Consider the following 17497-nt stretch of genomic DNA (forward strand, 5'->3'; position numbering starts at 1 on the left):
TGACGGAGAGAGCCCAGTTAAGGGTTGGGAGAAGGTCACTCCATCAAGAAACTCTTCTCATAGGGCTATACCTGGCTTTATTGTCCACAAGACAGTTCTTCTATTGGCTCGTTGGCCACTAAAAGTTAGAACCTACCTTTTTCCGAGCTAAAGCGACATTAAAACAAGCTTATTATGAAGTTTTTATTCGGAAACTCCGTGATACGCGCAAAGTTATAGCTCATGTTACGAGTCTCACATGTTTTAGCATTTTAGCGGAACTTTGCCCCCGGGCGTTATGGATAATGTCTTTTTCAATATAATATTACCGCTTTCTTGTTATAAAAATTATAATATTCGACTAGCTAACCTTCATCGTATTTCTACCCGACTGCGGCAAAGCCAAAAGCAAGGGTCATGATTTTAGCACTCTATGTATGTACTCGTATGTATGTTTGTATCTAGATTCTGTGTATTCCACCGTAGCGTCTAAACTACTGGACTGATTTTGATTGATGAGCTGTCAATTGATGTTTGATGATTATGAATAAATAAAAAGAATTAAAAAAAAGATCTGTGTTAAAAGCTGTTTCTTTTATAGTATTCTCTTATTTAGTTTCCTTTTGGCAGAGATAAATTAAAAGAAGCTGGGAGAATCCTTTGTTAGTGTAATGTAAACGCAAGCCGTCCACTTCGTGCTAAACAGAAACACAACTCACTCGAAATAGTTTTAATTCGCGCTGCAGACGTAATTCGCGTAATTTACACTCCCTACTGGCATAAAAGATACCGTCTTAACCGTTGATATATTCAAACCAAAGATATACTGCTGCATTTAAAGCCGCTATTACATTTTTAGGTTTAAAATAGAATGGAATTTTTTATTCAAATAAACTTTTACCGTTTGTAAAAGTTTTGATTCGTCAGAGTAATTTACCACTGGTTCAGAATGCCGTTTCTACTCAGAAGAACTAGCGAGAAACTCAGCGGTTGCTCTTTTCTAATTTTCAATTTAAAATAATAATATTATGCCAGAGTTTATTTCTCAAAAAGAACAAATAGCCACCACACTAAGTTTCAGGCCATGCATGACGTGATTCCAAACACTATTTTGAAGAAAATATAGAGAAAATCGACTTTTACGTAACATTTCTTTATCTTCCTTACCAGTTATCTCGTAGCTTTTATTAAATAATGATAGTTTGGCACGCGCTGGCTCTTTCTCTAATAGGGAACTGTGTATCTTTATTTTTTAATAAAAATATCAATGGTTAGAAGCTATTTTCATCGAAAAACTGAATAAAGGCTCAGCCACACTATATTTAACAGCCCGTTGTACGCGCGCACTCTAATCATGCCTCATTTATCCGTTTAACGCCTGTAATATGCATAAGGGCGTTTAAGTTAAGGGTGTATTAAGATTGCGGACTTTAACGTTGCGATTAAAACTTTAAAGCTATATGGATAATTAGTAAGATTTACCCAGCGTCTTGATATTTTTAACCTTCGACCCAAAAAGAGGGGTGTTATAAATTTGACGTGTGTATCTGTGTATCTGTCTGTGGCATCGTAGCTCCTAAACTAATGAACCGATTTTAATTTAGTTTTTTTTTTGTATGAAAGGTGGCGAGAGTGTTCTTAGCTATAATCCAAGAAATCAGCTCTTTTCTAGTTACTGTAACCTTCACCTGTCGGGGATGTTGTAAATTTTTAATTTACACTTGTTTTAACTATGCGCTTAACTGCTATCACAAAGTAGGTGATAGGCGGTACCTCTAGTGCTGCATTATGTTCATGGGCGGCGGTAATCACTTAACATCAAGGGACCCGTCTGCTCGTTTGCTTGCTATTTTATTATTAAAAAAAAACACTCAACGCAGCTTAAGCACGCTTGCCTAGAAAGTGCCTATTCACTCTTGAAGGTGCCAATATTGAAATTGAAGGTGAAAGAATTCGGAAAGGCAAATCATACTCTAGCAATACGTACGTATTAGAAATGAGGAAGCATATCACTTCTAGAAGTCCATGGAATTTCAACTGTGTAGGGTACAGACTGAGGTCTGATAAAATAGCGAGGGGGAGCTAGATCAAATAGTTCCTTAGCACACTCTCCGAAATATATCCTGTAGAATACCGACAGCCAGGCAACTTTGCGCGGATGAGGTAGGTCAAAAATCAGCCAGTCAGTTTAGAACCACACGAATATTTTGTGAATTCAAAATCGTGTGTCATGTTATAAAAATAAATCATTGGTCCCTTTGTTGAATTCTTTTTTGTGGCTGGTTTCGGAAGAGAAAAATACATAATAAAAAATCGCCGACATTTCGAATCCTTACCTGTCAGCCGCAACCATTTTATTAAATAGCTGTTCGCTATTTTAATATAAAAATTATGTGATAGCCGAGTGGTTAAAGACGTCAGCCTTTTTTGGGGCATTTCGGATTTATGTGCGTTTTAAACAATTAATCTAAGCTAAATATAGTGTGAAAACCTGCATGCCTGAGAGATCTCCATAGTTAACTCGAAAAGGTGTGTCATCATCATCATCATCATCAGCCTGTGGACGTCTACTGTTGGACATAGGCCTTCCCTATAGAGCGCCAGCACACCCGGTCCTCAGCCTTCCTCATCCAGCCACTTCCCGCCAGCCGCTTTATATCGTCGGTCCATCGTGCTGGAGGGCGTCCCACACCACGTGCTGGAGGGCGTCCCACACTACGTACGTACGAAAAGGTGTGTGAAGTCTTCCAATCCGCACTTGGACATGCGAGCATGCAAGCATGGTAGACTGTGGCCTAAGCCCTTCTCATTTTGAGGAGAAACCCATGGGGTTAGTGGTGGGCCGGTGATGGGTGATGATGATGAATATAAAAAGTTTAAGTGCCAATCCCCATAAGAAATCTTTTCTATACCGATACTGATACACGCAAATTTACCTACGTAAGGATTTTCTCATTATTAATTACTAAATCCCGAGACTTTTGCATTTATTTGGGGCATGCTAAGTAACCCATACATTTTTAGCAAAAAATTGACATAGCGTCTGTATGGCACCATCTTCAAATGTGAAAATATTTACGTTTTTGCATTGTATTCGTATAATTTGGTTCAATTTATTGAAAACTAGCTAATGCCCGCAACTTCATCCGCGTGGATTTACATTTTTTTAAATCCCGCGGGAACTCTTTGATTTTCCGGCATAAAAAGTAGCCTATATGTGTTAGTCCAAGGTATAATCTATCTTTATTACAAATCCATCCAGCCGTTTTTGCGTGATTAAGTAACAAACATCCAATTATCAAAACATCCACACTTTCACATCTATAATATTAGAAGGATTAGGATTAGGATATCTTGTTCCTACCTAAAAATACAGGCATTTTGACACATGACACATGAAATTCTAGGTTAAAAGCTAGCAGTTAACTAAAAGTCACAAAAAGCACACTCAAAAACTACCGAAAAAGTTGGTAGTTTCCACCGCGGTTGTTGCTCCACCGTATGCAAATCCCCTTAGCTTGAATTGTGAATGCGACAGCGACACCTGTGCGTGAAATTCAAACTAGTGTTTGTACTGAACTCTGAAGCGACCATTGCTGACTTTTACACAACTGCCCTATAAAAGGAGTGCAATGTTTTCAGGGTGGTGTAAGTTTTTTTATTCCACCATCACAACCCATATTATAAATGCGAAAGTATGTTTGTTTGTTGGTTTATCCTTTAACTAGCTGACGCACGCGACTTCGTCCGCGTGGATTTAAGTTTTTCGAAATCCCGTGGGAACTCTTTGATTTTCCGTGATAAAAAGTAGCCTATGTGCTAATCCAGGATTTTATCTATCTCCATTCTGAATTTCAGCCAAATCCGTCCAGTGGTTTTTGCGTGAAGGAGTTACAAACATACAAACACACATACACACAAACGCCTTTATAATATTAGTGTGATAGTGTGATTACGTTGCAACGGAGCAACGGCTTGATGTGATATTTTGCATAGGTTTTTTTAATTCATTATCGGCAAGCGCCACACACCACGCCTGTTGGAAAGTGATGATGTGGCCTAAGATGGGGCGCGTTTACCAAGAAGATGCCTAATCACTCTTGTTCTAAAGATAGTCAAAGACCTGGAGAGTGTTATAGGCTATTTTTTACTCCAAAAAATCAGAGAGTTCCCACGCGATTTTGAAAAATCTAAATTCACGCTGACAACGTCGCGAGCATCAGCTAGTAACTTTTAAATGCTTGAACAGATTTGAATGTATGGGAATGTATTTAAATCCTTACATCATCCCTAGTGGCTATAATTTTTTTTTGAAAAATATCAACATGGCGGCTATATGGGTATTATTTTCAAATGCGCCAAAATAAACTAGTTTGACCGCGGCGTTTGGTTTCTCCGTATGTAAATTCCCTAAGCGTGAATTGCGATTGTGAATGCGTAACACCTGCGCATAGAATTGAAAGTGGAGAATTTTCATTAAAACTCAATGACGTGTGCAATTTGAGGGAAGTAGGCAGTTTTATGCGGTAATATCCTAGTGGTTAAAACGTTTCGAGTGGTCCGGGGTTCGATGGGTTTTTTGATAACGAAGGCGTACGTTGGTTTAAGTCAGTCAGTCAGTTTCTCCTTTACAGGTGTAACCAGAATGCCAGCAAAAACTTAGCATTATTATTATACTACATAAACACAATCCAATGCCAGTAACCTTGATAAATAAATTACCTTATTTTGAAGTTTTAGTGATTTAGTATTTTTCCAACTAGCAATGTGTATATAGCGTGCAAAAGTGGCCTACTTACGTTCGTTGACCTCTAACGTCCGTCAGATGTTTTATTTGCAAGATGTTGTGAACTTTTAAAAAATACAGGATTTTTCATTTATTTTTACGCGGTTTTTTTTTTTGGTAATATCTTATCAGTAATCATCAGTATTATGACCTGTGTTCGTTTTTGCTAGCGTTTTGCGTACACCCTGTATAAGTAATATGGACTTACAGATTATCTTGTAGAGATTGACCAAAATGACGCATATGGAAAACAACAAGTTTACATTAAAAAATTATAACACCCCAGACAAGTGAAGCTTACAGTACCTAGAAAAGAGCTGATAACTTTCAAACGGCTGAGCCGATTTTCTTGGATTATAATTAAGAACACTCTCGATCAAGCCACCTTTTAAACAAAAAAAAAAAACTAAATTAAAATCGGTTCATTAGTTTAGGAGCTACAATGCCAAAGACAGATACACAGATACACACGTCAAACTAATAACACCCTTAGTTTTGGGTCGGGGGTTAAAAATAGCAGACTTTATTCAAAACTGTAGAATTAAGCAATCCAGTATATACTATATATATTTTGAGTGGTCAACATATAAACCTGCACAGCTCTCGTCCACTAACCGAAAGAGGTCAACACAAGTTGACCTCAAAATCGTTTGATATTTCACGCAACTGGTCTGAATGTTTTAAAACATTAAAATACGAAGCCTTCGTTATTATTTTATCGCAAGTAGTGTAATTGTATGATTAAAATAATATTGTGAAGCGAGTTTTTAATGTTTTTAGTCCGGTTTTCTTCACTGTTAAAGCGGTTTAACACAGTAGATACTTAAAAAGCACAAAACACCGAAAAGTTTGAAGTCCGTGCCCGGGGTCAAAGTCAAAGTCAAAGCCAAAATAACAGTACTGTAACAGTATTTTTTTTAATTTGATCGCCATTTTACTGTTCATTTTGTAAGATAAAATTATTTAGATGGTCGTGGCCGGGGTCAAAGTCAAAACCAATATAGGTTACCATTACGACAGTATTTGTTATCAATTTGATCGTCAATTTTACTGTTGATTTTGTAAGATATAATTGTTGATTACAATACAACTTCATAGTCGTTTAGTCAGTAATAAAACCACACGAAGAAAGCTGCGGGCAAAAGCTAGTAACTTCCCATGAATTATATTCGCATTTATAATATGGGAATCGGAAGTGTGTTTGTTGGTTTGTCCTTCAATCACGTCTCAACGGAGCAACGGATCGACGTGATGTTTTGCATGAATCATATAGTGAAAGACTTGGAGACATTGAGTACATATGTACATAAGTACTCAATGCTTGGAGAGTTACATAGGCTACTTTTTATCCCGGAAAATCAGTTCCCATGGGATTAAAAACACCTATATCCACGCGGACAAAGACGCGGGTATCAACTAGTACAATATAAAGATCGTTAAAATATCAGTTCTTTGATAAATAGGTACGCAAAAGTAAATGGAAACAAGAATATCTTTATATTATTATCTTTTTAAATTAGCATCCATAATAATCCTCCCCCGTAGACCATCAGGCATCGGTCAAAGAATGCAAAAATATAATTAAAGGTCCTCTGAATGAATGTTGCCAATTAAAACTGGGGTTAATGAATGCCATTCATTCAAAGGATCATTCTAATAATGAGGAGAGTGGTAAGATCGGTGACTTTAACTACTGGTATTATGAATTTATGACATTTATTTGCGTTTTCAATTACTTAACTACGTAGAATTTATTCGTGTAGATTCTTTATTTTTAACCCCCGACCTTAAAAGATGTGTGTTATAAGTTTGACGTGTGTATCTGTGCATCTGTGTATCTGTGTATCTGTCTGTGGCATCGTAGCTCCTTAGCTAATGAACCGATTTTAATTTAGTTTTGTTTTTGTTTGAAAGGTGGCTTAATCGAGTGTTCTTAGCTATAATTCAAGAAAATCGGTTCAGCCGTTTGAAAGTTATCAGCTCTTTTCTAGTTACTGTAACCTTCACTTGTCGGGGGTGGTATAAATTTTTAATTTTCACTTGTGTTATGCATTATTTGACACACAGAGAACATACCGAAATTTTGCATTCATTCATGTAGGTTTAAAATTTAAATAATGTCACCGAATTGGATATTTTGCCGAATGATTACATCTCTTGTTACTGACATTGCGGGTCGCTCGAGCCGATAAATTGTATTGGAAAATTGTAATGACTTGTTATTTTAATATGAAAGCTACTGTTTTATATATTTCCCTGCATAAATTTAACTTTATTCTTAGGGTTCCGTACCTCAAAAGGAAAAACGGCACCCTTATAGGATCACTTTGTTGTCTGTCTGTCTGACTGTCCGTCTGTCCGTCTGTCGTGTCTGTCAAGAAAACCTATAAGGTACTTCCTGTTGACCTAGAATCATGAAAGGCAGGTAGGTATGTCTTATAGGACAAGTAAAGGAATAAATCCGAAAACCGTGAATTCGTGGTTACATCATTAAAAATAAAAATAAATTTGAAAAACTGTAACCCGACTACGGAACATAGCGAGTATTTCATATGAAAAGGTTTTTCATATGATTTTTCACGTGCTACCTGTGAAATGGTCCACCTCTAATACCGAGTCAATGTATGTAATAACAGGAACAGTGTTATCCGTGAGATAGAGACTTCTATACAAATTGCGAAGCTCTGAATAACGTTCATTAGCTACACGACTGATCTTGTATAGACTCTAAGAGATAAGCTTCAGACGGTTTTAGGGTTCCGTAGTATCCGTACCCGGAGGGGGACGGGCCCCTATCACTAGCCTCCCCTGTCCGTCCATCTGTCCATCAGAGGGCTAGCTATATCTCATGAACCGTAATAAATAGAGAGTTGTAATTTTCACACAATGCGTATTCTATTGTCGCTAAAATAACAAACATTAAAAAAATCAAAATGGCTGCCATGAAAATTAAAAAAAATCTTGTATTTATCCTCATTTATGTAATTTTTCCTCATTTATTTTTGATAGCTACTATGTACATACCTTACTAACCCATCATCATGATTAATGTATAACCGGCTCACTACTGAGCACGAGTCTTCTCTCAGTGTGAGAAGGGTTTGACCATAGTCTACCACGCTGGCCAAGTCTGAATTGGCGGACTTCACACACCTTTGAGAACATTATGGAGAACTCTGGCATGCAGGTTTCCTCGCGATGTTTTTCTTTCCCGTACGTACGTACATATTTCCGAATAAGTTAGAGGTGCGTGACCAGAATCGAACCCAGGATCTTTCATTCAGGCGAAATGGGTAAAGATTTTAAGATAACATTCTCTGTACAATAATTGTTTTTGTTTCAAGCTACAATCTGCCACACCATGGGGCGCAGATTTTAAATTTTATTATCTTGTAATTTATACATAAGTAATGCAGATAATAAAATTAATAGGAATCCATAATATTATAGTAGGTAATACATTCTCATTAACATTTATCATTATCATGAATGAAATTAAATTATGACTTATTTATCTAAGTAATGACCACAGAGTAGGTACTTTGTAATTACAGTAGAGCCTCGATAATCCGTACTCTGAATAATCCGAACGCCGCTGTAATCCGAACTGCCGACTGCCCCTCTCTCTCCCTTACCGTGACCGCTGATCTTATATTTTGTTACGCAAGAGACTGACGAGTCTGGGAATGACGAGTCTTTTGTTGACAATACTTCAGCTTTAAACGTCAAGAAAATTCCTCATTAGGTGGGTCCACACCGGACGATCCATCGATCCCGCGATCCGCGATCCAGGATCGCGGATCGTGGATCGTGGATCGTGTTATGCCGATCCACTCTTGGAAACTTGCGATCCCAAATATGCGCTCCAAGCGATCCTAAGGCGATCCGTGATTCAGCCAGTCTAACTCTTGTACGATATGGAGTCACACGTACAACGGCGGCGTCTTGCCGTTGCAGCAGTAACTTTTATTTTGCTTAAATGCTTGCGCAAAAAATCACAAAAAAGAAAACGACGGTTTTGGGTGAAACAAATTTACAAAAATCGCTTGGAATCTGGGACTCAGCTGTACGCAGAGTTAGTGTCAGATAAAGTTGAACACAATTTTGCAAGAATGAATGCTAATCAATTTGAGATATTGTGTTCATTATTAAATAACAAGCTAAGAAAGAATGATACAAATTATAGAGATGCCATTACTGTGAAGGAAAGATTATTACTAACATTGAGATTTTTAGCAACTGGAGATTCGTACGTCAGTTTGCAGTATCTGTTCCGCATTTCCAAACAGTCTATATCGATAATTATTCCTGAAGTTTGTGAAGCCATCATTGACCTGTTAAATGATTATGTAAAGGTAAGTAAAACCATACTTTATTACTCAATAAAAAAGTAGTGTATTACAATCATAATTTAAAGAAGTAACATGTTTACAATTATTAATTATTTTTTGAAAACATGATATAGGTAGGTACTTATTTAATTCGGTGGTGACTGTGGAAGTGAATAATCCTGAGGTTTCAGAAACTGGGACTGCGATGAATTGGAGGCTAGATGAGCAGACGGTGATGTCTGTGGAATTGGAGCTGGATAATTTTGAGGTTGTAGAGACTGGGACTGTGATGAAGTGGATGCTATTGGTGTGCCAGGGTATGAATTAGTGTAATATCCATAATTGCTATCCCCATATCTTCCTGTGTCAGCTTGAAAAATAACTTGGCATATAGCATTTTTGACATTAACTAATGTTACTGCATCATATTTCCGCAATTCAGTAGATATATACTGCCCGAAAGCAATGTAAGAATCAGTTTCCGGTTGTGGTGGCTGAGCACATTGTTGCAGAAGTTGGAAAGCCTCTGAAAGAGTTTCATCTGATATGTCATCTGCATTATTAGAAGTAGTTTTCTTTCTTTTTTTTGTTCTTTTGTTTGTTGTTTGGACACTGGATTGTGCATTCTGATCATTCTGCTCTCTACTCTGATCTGTGTGGTGGTTGGCTCTCTCCGGTTGTGTGTCACTAGTAATGTTACTGTTCTCGTTTTCGCTCACTGTAGTATTAACTTCAAGTTCCCCATCAGTCGTATCAGATTCTACCTGTAACAACAATTATTATTACTATTTACTGCTTATTCTTATTTTCAGCTTTATATTATAATTAAGATCTCCTTTATTTTCAGGTGCCGTCAACTAAAGAAGAATGGCGTACAGTTTCTCAGCAATTCGAGAATAAGTGGAATTTCCCACACGTGATAGGAGCGATGGACGGCAAACACGTCGCTATACAATCGCCTTTTAATAGTGGCAACGACTTTGATAATTACAAATTATTTCCTAGTATTGTTCTTTTTGCATTAGTAGATGCAAATTATAGGTTCCTGTATGTGAATGTTGGGACTAAAGGCAGAATATCAGATGGAGGCGTGTTCAAAAGCACAAATTTATATAAAAAACTTGAAAAAAAAGAGCTAAATATTCCTCCACCGGAGATATTGCAAGTTCCCTATAAAATTGAGGTACCCTATTATATACTAGGTGATAAAGCTTTTCAGCTTAATGATTATACTATGAAACCATACGATGGTACACGGGAAAGGGGTTCTTGTGAAAGAATTTTCAACTACCGACTGTCAAGAGCACGTAGAGTAGTTGAAAACGCGTTTGGAGTACTTAGTTCTGTCTACAGAGTCCTGCGTAAACCTATGCTTTTGGAACCAGAAACTGCGACTAAAGTCGTGCTGGCAACGGTTCATTTATATAACTACTTACGCAGTAATCCTAACTTTATATCGCCAGGAACGTTTGATACAGTACAGGAGAATGGAGATGTAATACCTGGAAGCTGGCGAAATGAACCGCCATCACAATCGCTACAACCGATGGCCGTCGTACCAAGAAGAGCAACAGAAAATGCCACTACAATACGGTCCCACTTAGCAAGACACTTTGTTACAAACCATACAATAGTTTGGCAAAATGAATATCAGTAAACTAATAGCTCACAATATGTTCCAATGTATCGCGTGTGGTTCCGGGTTCATTTTTATCCGCCATAAAGTCGAAGTCATCATACGCAAACCACTTTGATTTATATGTATCTTGAGCACCTGAAATAAACAAGTTACTCATTAAAATAACCACGTGTATTTCTAACAGCTTAAATGTAAAAAGCGAAATCACGTGAAATCCACAGTAAATATTATGATGTAATTACTTATAATAAAATATATAATTTTAATACCTACAGATAAAAAGTAGCTTTGTTTTCTTACCGGATCCAGTTATACGGCTTTGCTTCTCTCTGTGTTTCTCCCTTCTGTAGCCTCCCGCCAGAGATCGCATTTTTTTCTTTAGGTTCTCGATCGACTTATTCCCCATTTCACGAGAAATCTGACACCAAGCATCATCTCTAACACCTCTATTGGTGTAATTAGAATCTTTGGGATCCCATAAACATTTAAATTCTTTATAAAGCGATATCAAACGGCGACTTTCTGAGATGTCCATGGCGAGGTGGATCGCGCGAACCAACACAACCGTCCACACCGCGCGCATCACGCAACTGAGGCACCTTTGAGGCTGGCACAAAAACCGACCGCACACGGATCGCGCGAGGTAGGGAGCGCGCGCTCCAATACGTGCGCATGGATCGCGCGCGGCACGTCCACACCGCCTGCATCTTTGGATCGCGCTGCTGCCGCGCGCGATCGGAGCGCGATGGATCGTCCGGTGTGGACCCGGCTATTCACAAGCTATATCAGCACTGAACACTTGTTTAGATTGGGCTGATGAAAATGACTTGTCTTTATCCGAAAGATAATGCTGCGTAATTTGAGGGACAAAGCCTTTTTTTGGTCAATAAATAGAACCCACCAAACTAAAATTGATGACTTTATGAATAAGTAACGTATTTTGTGGTTTAAATATGTGTTTTATAGTACCTGAATAAATATTTTTTGTCAAAATATATTTGCATTTTTTTAACATACTGTAATCCGAACGCTCCGTGAGTCCGAACAGGGGTTATTTTTTGGTAGTTCGGATTATCGAGGCTCTACTGTATATCTAATGACAAAACTTGCCAATAGTTTCAGAAATCTTTAAAAATACAACAGTCACGTTATATTAATAATACCAGAGGTCATTGAACCGAAATAAACTGAAGGTTACGGAGAAAAGGAAAAACAATAGATTGAAAATTCCCACGGCGGTTGCTCAAGAAACACGTACAAATCAACACATTGCAAATCAAACTCTAAACCTATACCGATAAACATCAAAATCAAACAAACCATTTAGATAACGATCGATCCAACAGACTTTTAACCTTAATTTTATAACAATAGGGTTTATTTTCGCGCGTGTTGGGTACGTTTAAATAGTCATAGGTTAAAATTTTCCCATAGTGGGGCACCTATAAAGTACTGAGAGCGTATAATACCTTACTTTTGTCTGGGAATTAAGTTTTTGTATGAAAAATTGGCATACAATAGCGATTATGATGTTTCCTACAGAATATCCGTTGGTTACATAAGAAAAATATTGGAATGAATCTTCTGTTTGTTTACCCGACTAACGGGAGAGGGCGTGAACAATTACATTATAGCTCAACTTCGGAGTTCCGGAAATTCAAAGTTTCAAAAGTTTATTTAAGAAAACGTCAAAAAAGAAATATTTATTGAGTCCATAATCCATAGTTAGGTTATAAATACGAAAGTGTCTGTCTGTCCGTCTGCTAGCTTTTCCCGGTCCAACAATTTAACCGATTTTGATGAAATTTGGTTACAGAGTTATCTTCTATCCCGGGGAAGGACATAGGCTACTTTTTATCCCGGAAAATCAAAGAGTTCCCACGGGATTCTTAAAGGCCCATCCGTTTAACCGATTTACCTGTTTGGTACAGAGGTAGCTTACATCCCGGAAAATGACATAGGCAACTAATTATCCCGGAAAATCAAAAAGTTCCCAAAGTATTTTTAAAAAACCTAAATCCACGCGGACAAAGTCGCGGGCATCATCTAGTTAGCAATAACATCCGTTTGTAAAAAAAACATTGTAATCTTAGACCCAAGCCTCATCACCTTGAAATACAAACAGAAATAACAGATAATAATAATGAAATAAAATTTTTCCCCAAAAAATTACTGCCACTTAAAAATAAGAAAGAAATCACCCATTCTGTATGGGGATGTCATATTTTATCCTAGGTATGGGTCGTACCTAGGATAAAATATGACATTCTCTTGATTCGCAGTAACATGAAATACTGTGATATAGATTCCACATTACATATAGACCACTGTACTTAAGCGTTCAAGCTCGTGTGTAAACATTAGTATTGAATAGCGTAAGGATACAGTCGTAAAGTCGTCAAAATATACTCTAAATTATAGCGCGTTATATGTTGTATCCTTCAAAGGTGCCAGAACGGTAACCTCGCACCGGAAATCGCAGCGAGAACCCTCACCAAAGCTAAGTATTCCTGACGACACTGACATTCGACACAAGTCGACTCTTCCGCGATCTGTGTTTCCTACCAATTACAATCCGGGTATCTTTAAAACAAGAGTGAATAGGCACCTTCTAGGTAAACGCATCCTAATTCCTATCTTAGACCACATCATCACTTTCCATCAGGTGTGATGGTGGTCAAGCGCTTGCCTATAGTAAATAAAATAAAAAAATTCGACACTACTGTCGATTGCGTCGACGATATCAAATAAGTCACAGGGAATCACTGGATGGTGGACCGAAGCGCGTGTTTGTCCCTACAAGTGACCTATTTCCAGCTGCGAACGTCGTTCTCTTGATATTTGATAATGAAGATGATGAGTGTACAAATAAATGAGAGACCATGGACGAATAAAAAAAGGGCGGACGGATTGTCGCTGGACACCACCACCAAGCACTCAAATAAGCCAGCCTCGCATGTAGGTGGTCCCTACACGGTAGACAAGGGGTCACGCACACATTCATACTAATATAATAAGCCGATCATTACTTTTTTTTAAGAATATTAGCCATACTAATCATGACTAATACTTCCCTTTCCCCTCCAATTAAGCGAAAATTTGTGCCAGGAGTGGGTACGACAATAGTGCAACGGCTGGTGTTTGAACCGCCGACCTTTCGGAATTCAGTCCGCTCCTCAAACGTTGGGCTATCGAGGCTCTGAATGAGGCGCCCTTTTGTTTATTCCACTCGCACATACTTGCACTGCCGCCATTGCAGTGTTTCAATCATTTCTTAGCATGTGAGAGGCGTAGTTATTTATTTTACAGTAAGAGAATCGCTTCGCCAGTCCAATACGACTGCACCCTTCTCCTAAGCAATAACAAACATAAACTTACATTTTAGCGGCTTAACCGCCTTTGGAGAAGACGTATTGGGTTTACATAGGATAAAGGACGTCATTTGGCCGGATTAACCGCGCTCCTCTTTACTGTAAGTGTATTTAAACTCTGAATTACACATAACACAGGCTGTGCAAAAACGAAGACAGGTGATAGTACTGATGATAAAAAAAAGTACTGATAAAATACCACTAAATAACTAAATAAATAAAAGGATCCTGTATTTTCAGATCAAATCCACGCTCTTTATAATAAAACTAGCCGATGCCCGCGACTTCGTTCGCGTGGCTATAATTTTTTTTAAATCCTGTGGGATCTTTCATTTTACAGGATAAAAGTAGCCTAATCCAGGATATAATCTATCTCCATATCATCCATTCCAAGTTTTAGCCAAATCCGTCCAGTAGTTTTTGCGTGAAACATACACTCATACACACAAACTTTCGTCTTTATAATATTAGTGTGATCAGGGCATAGATACCTACTACAAGTAGAAACAGTAATTTTGCAGCCTTATCTAGTTAATTGTTACTCTATCATCATCATCATTGTCAGCCGAAAGACGTCCACAGCTGGACATTGGGAGAGTAAAAAACTTCTCGCCATTTCATTGTAGTATCTACCTACACAAAACCTCTAGTAGGTATGCCAACCGTAACAATGCTGCCACCTATTCAACTCAAAAATATGCAAAATTCCCACAGACGGTAGGTATGTACAGTTAGGTATGAAAAGCACTTAGGTCTCAAGTTAGTCACTAAACTTCAGTCTGCAAACTAAAACTACTTCGCTAACACTAACACGATGTGAAAGCAAGCAAGCATACCTAATTGCCATGGTTTGTCAAAGGATTCGAAGGACTCGAGTGTTTGTGTTCATACACACGCAAGACAAAATTGTCTTACCTAGTTAAACTCTTAAAAGTGACGATAAAAATAACGATACCATATGTATCCATTAACGTTATCTAGATACCAATAAACACCGGTACTGATACCATAATTAATTTCATTCGACCAATCAGAATCATAACGTCTTTTACATCACAAAAATATTATACATCAAGAGTTGGTAACGAATATTTTATACAGTTTTATTACTCTCCTGTAAAGTAGACTTTTTTGACTTACGCACTGTTAGAACTTCGCTGACTATAGGTTTTTTTTTTTTTTAAAATAGCGAGCAAACGAGCACGCGGGTCACCTGATGTTAAGTGATTACCGCCACCCATGAACATTTGTAGCACCAGAGGATCCACCGATGCGTTGCCCGCCTTTCATGAATTTGTTAGTCCGCCTCTTGAAAAACCCCATGTTGTAATCTAGTTTTATAAAATCCCTAAGTTCGTAGACGAAGTCGTTGGCATTAGCTAGTTATAGGAATAAAAGTGTGCGCACACACTTCTAGTCTTGTTAAACGGTTCACGCGTCTTACGATACACAAAGTGAAAGAAAAAATACGCCTATTAAGGGCCTTTCTTTTGACATAAAGGAAATAAAGGGTTTGCACCTTTCTCAGCGCCCCGAGTGAAACCCCACACGCCACTGAAACGCGCCTAATAGCTACTTCAGTCAGCGTTTCTTTTTTTTCCTTTTTTCCACCACTCTTCAGGGTAAATTAGTAACAGTTTTTAAATGAATGCCTAACAAAAGGAATGTAATGTTTCCATGGTTCATGACATTATGTGGTTTTATGTGGTTTTTTTTAATCCCACCATAACAGATTTAAATGTACAGAGTATCGTTAGAATCATTACATTGTCCCAAGTGACATTGATTAATTTTTTTTGAAAATAATTCAATATGGCGCAATATATTTTCAAATGTGAAAAAAATGTTTTTGTTTCGTTTTTGGCCTATTAAGGGCCTTTCTTTTGACATAAAGGAAATAAAGGGTTTGCACCTTTCTCAGCGCCCCGAGTGAAACCCCACACGCCACTGAAATGCGCCTAATAGCTACTTCAGTCAGCGTTTATTTTTTTTCCTTTTTCCACCACTTTTAAGGTTAAATTAGTAACAATTTTTAAACATCGCAACGGCCTAACAAAAGGAATCTATCATTTTCATGGTGTCTGTCATATAATTATGTAATGGAAATGCTTTTAATTTTTTTTAAAGAATAAAACCAATATGGCGGCTCTATGGCGCCATTTTTAAATGTGGATTTTTTCCTTTGAGTTCGGTTTATGACATACAAATTAAATAAAGGTTTTGCAACCTTCTCATCGCCTCGAGTGATCATATGAAAATCTGGAAAGCCAGAATAGTTTCTAGAAATGTCTACGAAAATGTCATTGAATTTAAGTGATTAATCTGGTTATCTTTAAATTAACACGACAAGAGCGAATAAGCCTCTTCTAATAGGTAAACGCGTCCTATCTTAGGTCACATCATCACTTTCCATCAGGTGTGTGTTGGTGGTCAAGCGCTTGCCTATAATGAATGAGAAAAAAGTTAGTATACAAATCAGAACCAAATAGCGTTTGTATGGAGAGCACTGTGGGGCGCGCTAGGGTTACTTCTCTTTACAAAAGCGGATATCGGAGGCGTTAAAGCTCCGAATATATATTTAATTTATACTCTATTCAGTTCAATTTAATTTATAAGGGATGTTATTATTTACCCGCGGGATAAAATGGAAAAAGGGCGGGGATATTTCTTTGTGGCAGGATATAAATAAGGGTTTATTGCGCTATGGGTGGAGATCGGGTATTATGTTAGATAAAACTAGATTTTAATAATCCTTTTGTCTGATCTGGACATTGAGACCAGACACTACGCATAATCGGAGTCCCGCATCTCAAGAGAAACAAAAGAAACCCTTATAGGATCACTACGTTGTCTGTCTGTTGTATCCGTCAAGACCCTTTAAAGGAATCAAAATCTATATGAGCACGTAGCACTAGTATCTTATAGCACAAAAATCATAACCCTTCCTTTTGGCTTTGCCGTAGTCGGGTGAAAGAGGGAAAGAACCCGGAAACTTTAAATTCGAAGTTACATCATAACAAGTGTAAATTAATTTATAACACCCCCGACAAGTGAAGGTTACAGTAACTAGAAAAGAGCTGATAACTTTCAAACGGCTAAACCGATTTTCTTGGATTATAGCTAAGAACACTCTCGATCAAGCCACCTTTCAAACGAAAAAAACTAAATTAAAATCGGTTCATTAGTTTAAAAGGTACGATGCCACAGACAGATCACAGATACACACGTCAAACTTATAACACCCCTCTTTTTGGGTCGGGGTTAAAAAATTTAATATAGGTATTAGGTAGCTAACCCTAACCGATCCATCAATGTTCATCAAGCTACCGTTTACCTATCATCACTTAAAACCTTCCCTTGTATACCTTCGTACCCTACCATTTAATTTTTC

At 37.7% G+C, this 17497-nt stretch overlaps 3 protein-coding genes across 14 annotated transcripts in view; 1 reads left to right on the forward strand and 2 right to left on the reverse strand.

Annotated features, from left to right (window-relative positions):
* The window catches only part of LOC123878122 (hemicentin-1), a 507061-nt gene that overhangs the window by 392826 nt on the left and 96738 nt on the right, over positions 1 to 17497 (reverse strand). The window lies entirely within an intron of this gene.
* Positions 8517 to 10774, forward strand: LOC123878128 (protein ALP1-like). Of its 2 annotated transcripts, XR_006798758.1 has the most exons (3): positions 8517 to 9120; positions 9288 to 9413; positions 9944 to 10774. XR_006798758.1 is itself a non-coding variant. In XM_045925224.1 (2 exons), the coding sequence occupies exons 1-2, from the start codon at positions 8683 to 8685 to the stop codon at positions 10751 to 10753; spliced, it is 1248 nt and encodes a 415-aa protein (XP_045781180.1). In that variant the 5' UTR covers positions 8520 to 8682; the 3' UTR covers positions 10754 to 10774. The 2 variants fall into 2 exon arrangements, 1 of the variants encoding a protein (XP_045781180.1); XM_045925224.1 differs by lacking the exon at positions 9288 to 9413 and having other exon boundaries at positions 8520 to 9120.
* Positions 9162 to 11507, reverse strand: LOC123878131. Its single transcript, XM_045925226.1, has 3 exons — positions 11036 to 11507; positions 10767 to 10870; positions 9162 to 9860 (listed from the first exon to the last, which is right to left on the reverse strand). The coding sequence occupies exons 1-3, from the start codon at positions 11316 to 11318 to the stop codon at positions 9243 to 9245; spliced, it is 1005 nt and encodes a 334-aa protein (XP_045781182.1). The 5' UTR covers positions 11319 to 11507; the 3' UTR covers positions 9162 to 9242.

This window comes from Maniola jurtina, chromosome 25 (genome assembly GCF_905333055.1).
Source record: "Maniola jurtina chromosome 25, ilManJurt1.1, whole genome shotgun sequence".
Classification (NCBI taxonomy): Eukaryota; Metazoa; Arthropoda; class Insecta; order Lepidoptera; family Nymphalidae; genus Maniola; species Maniola jurtina.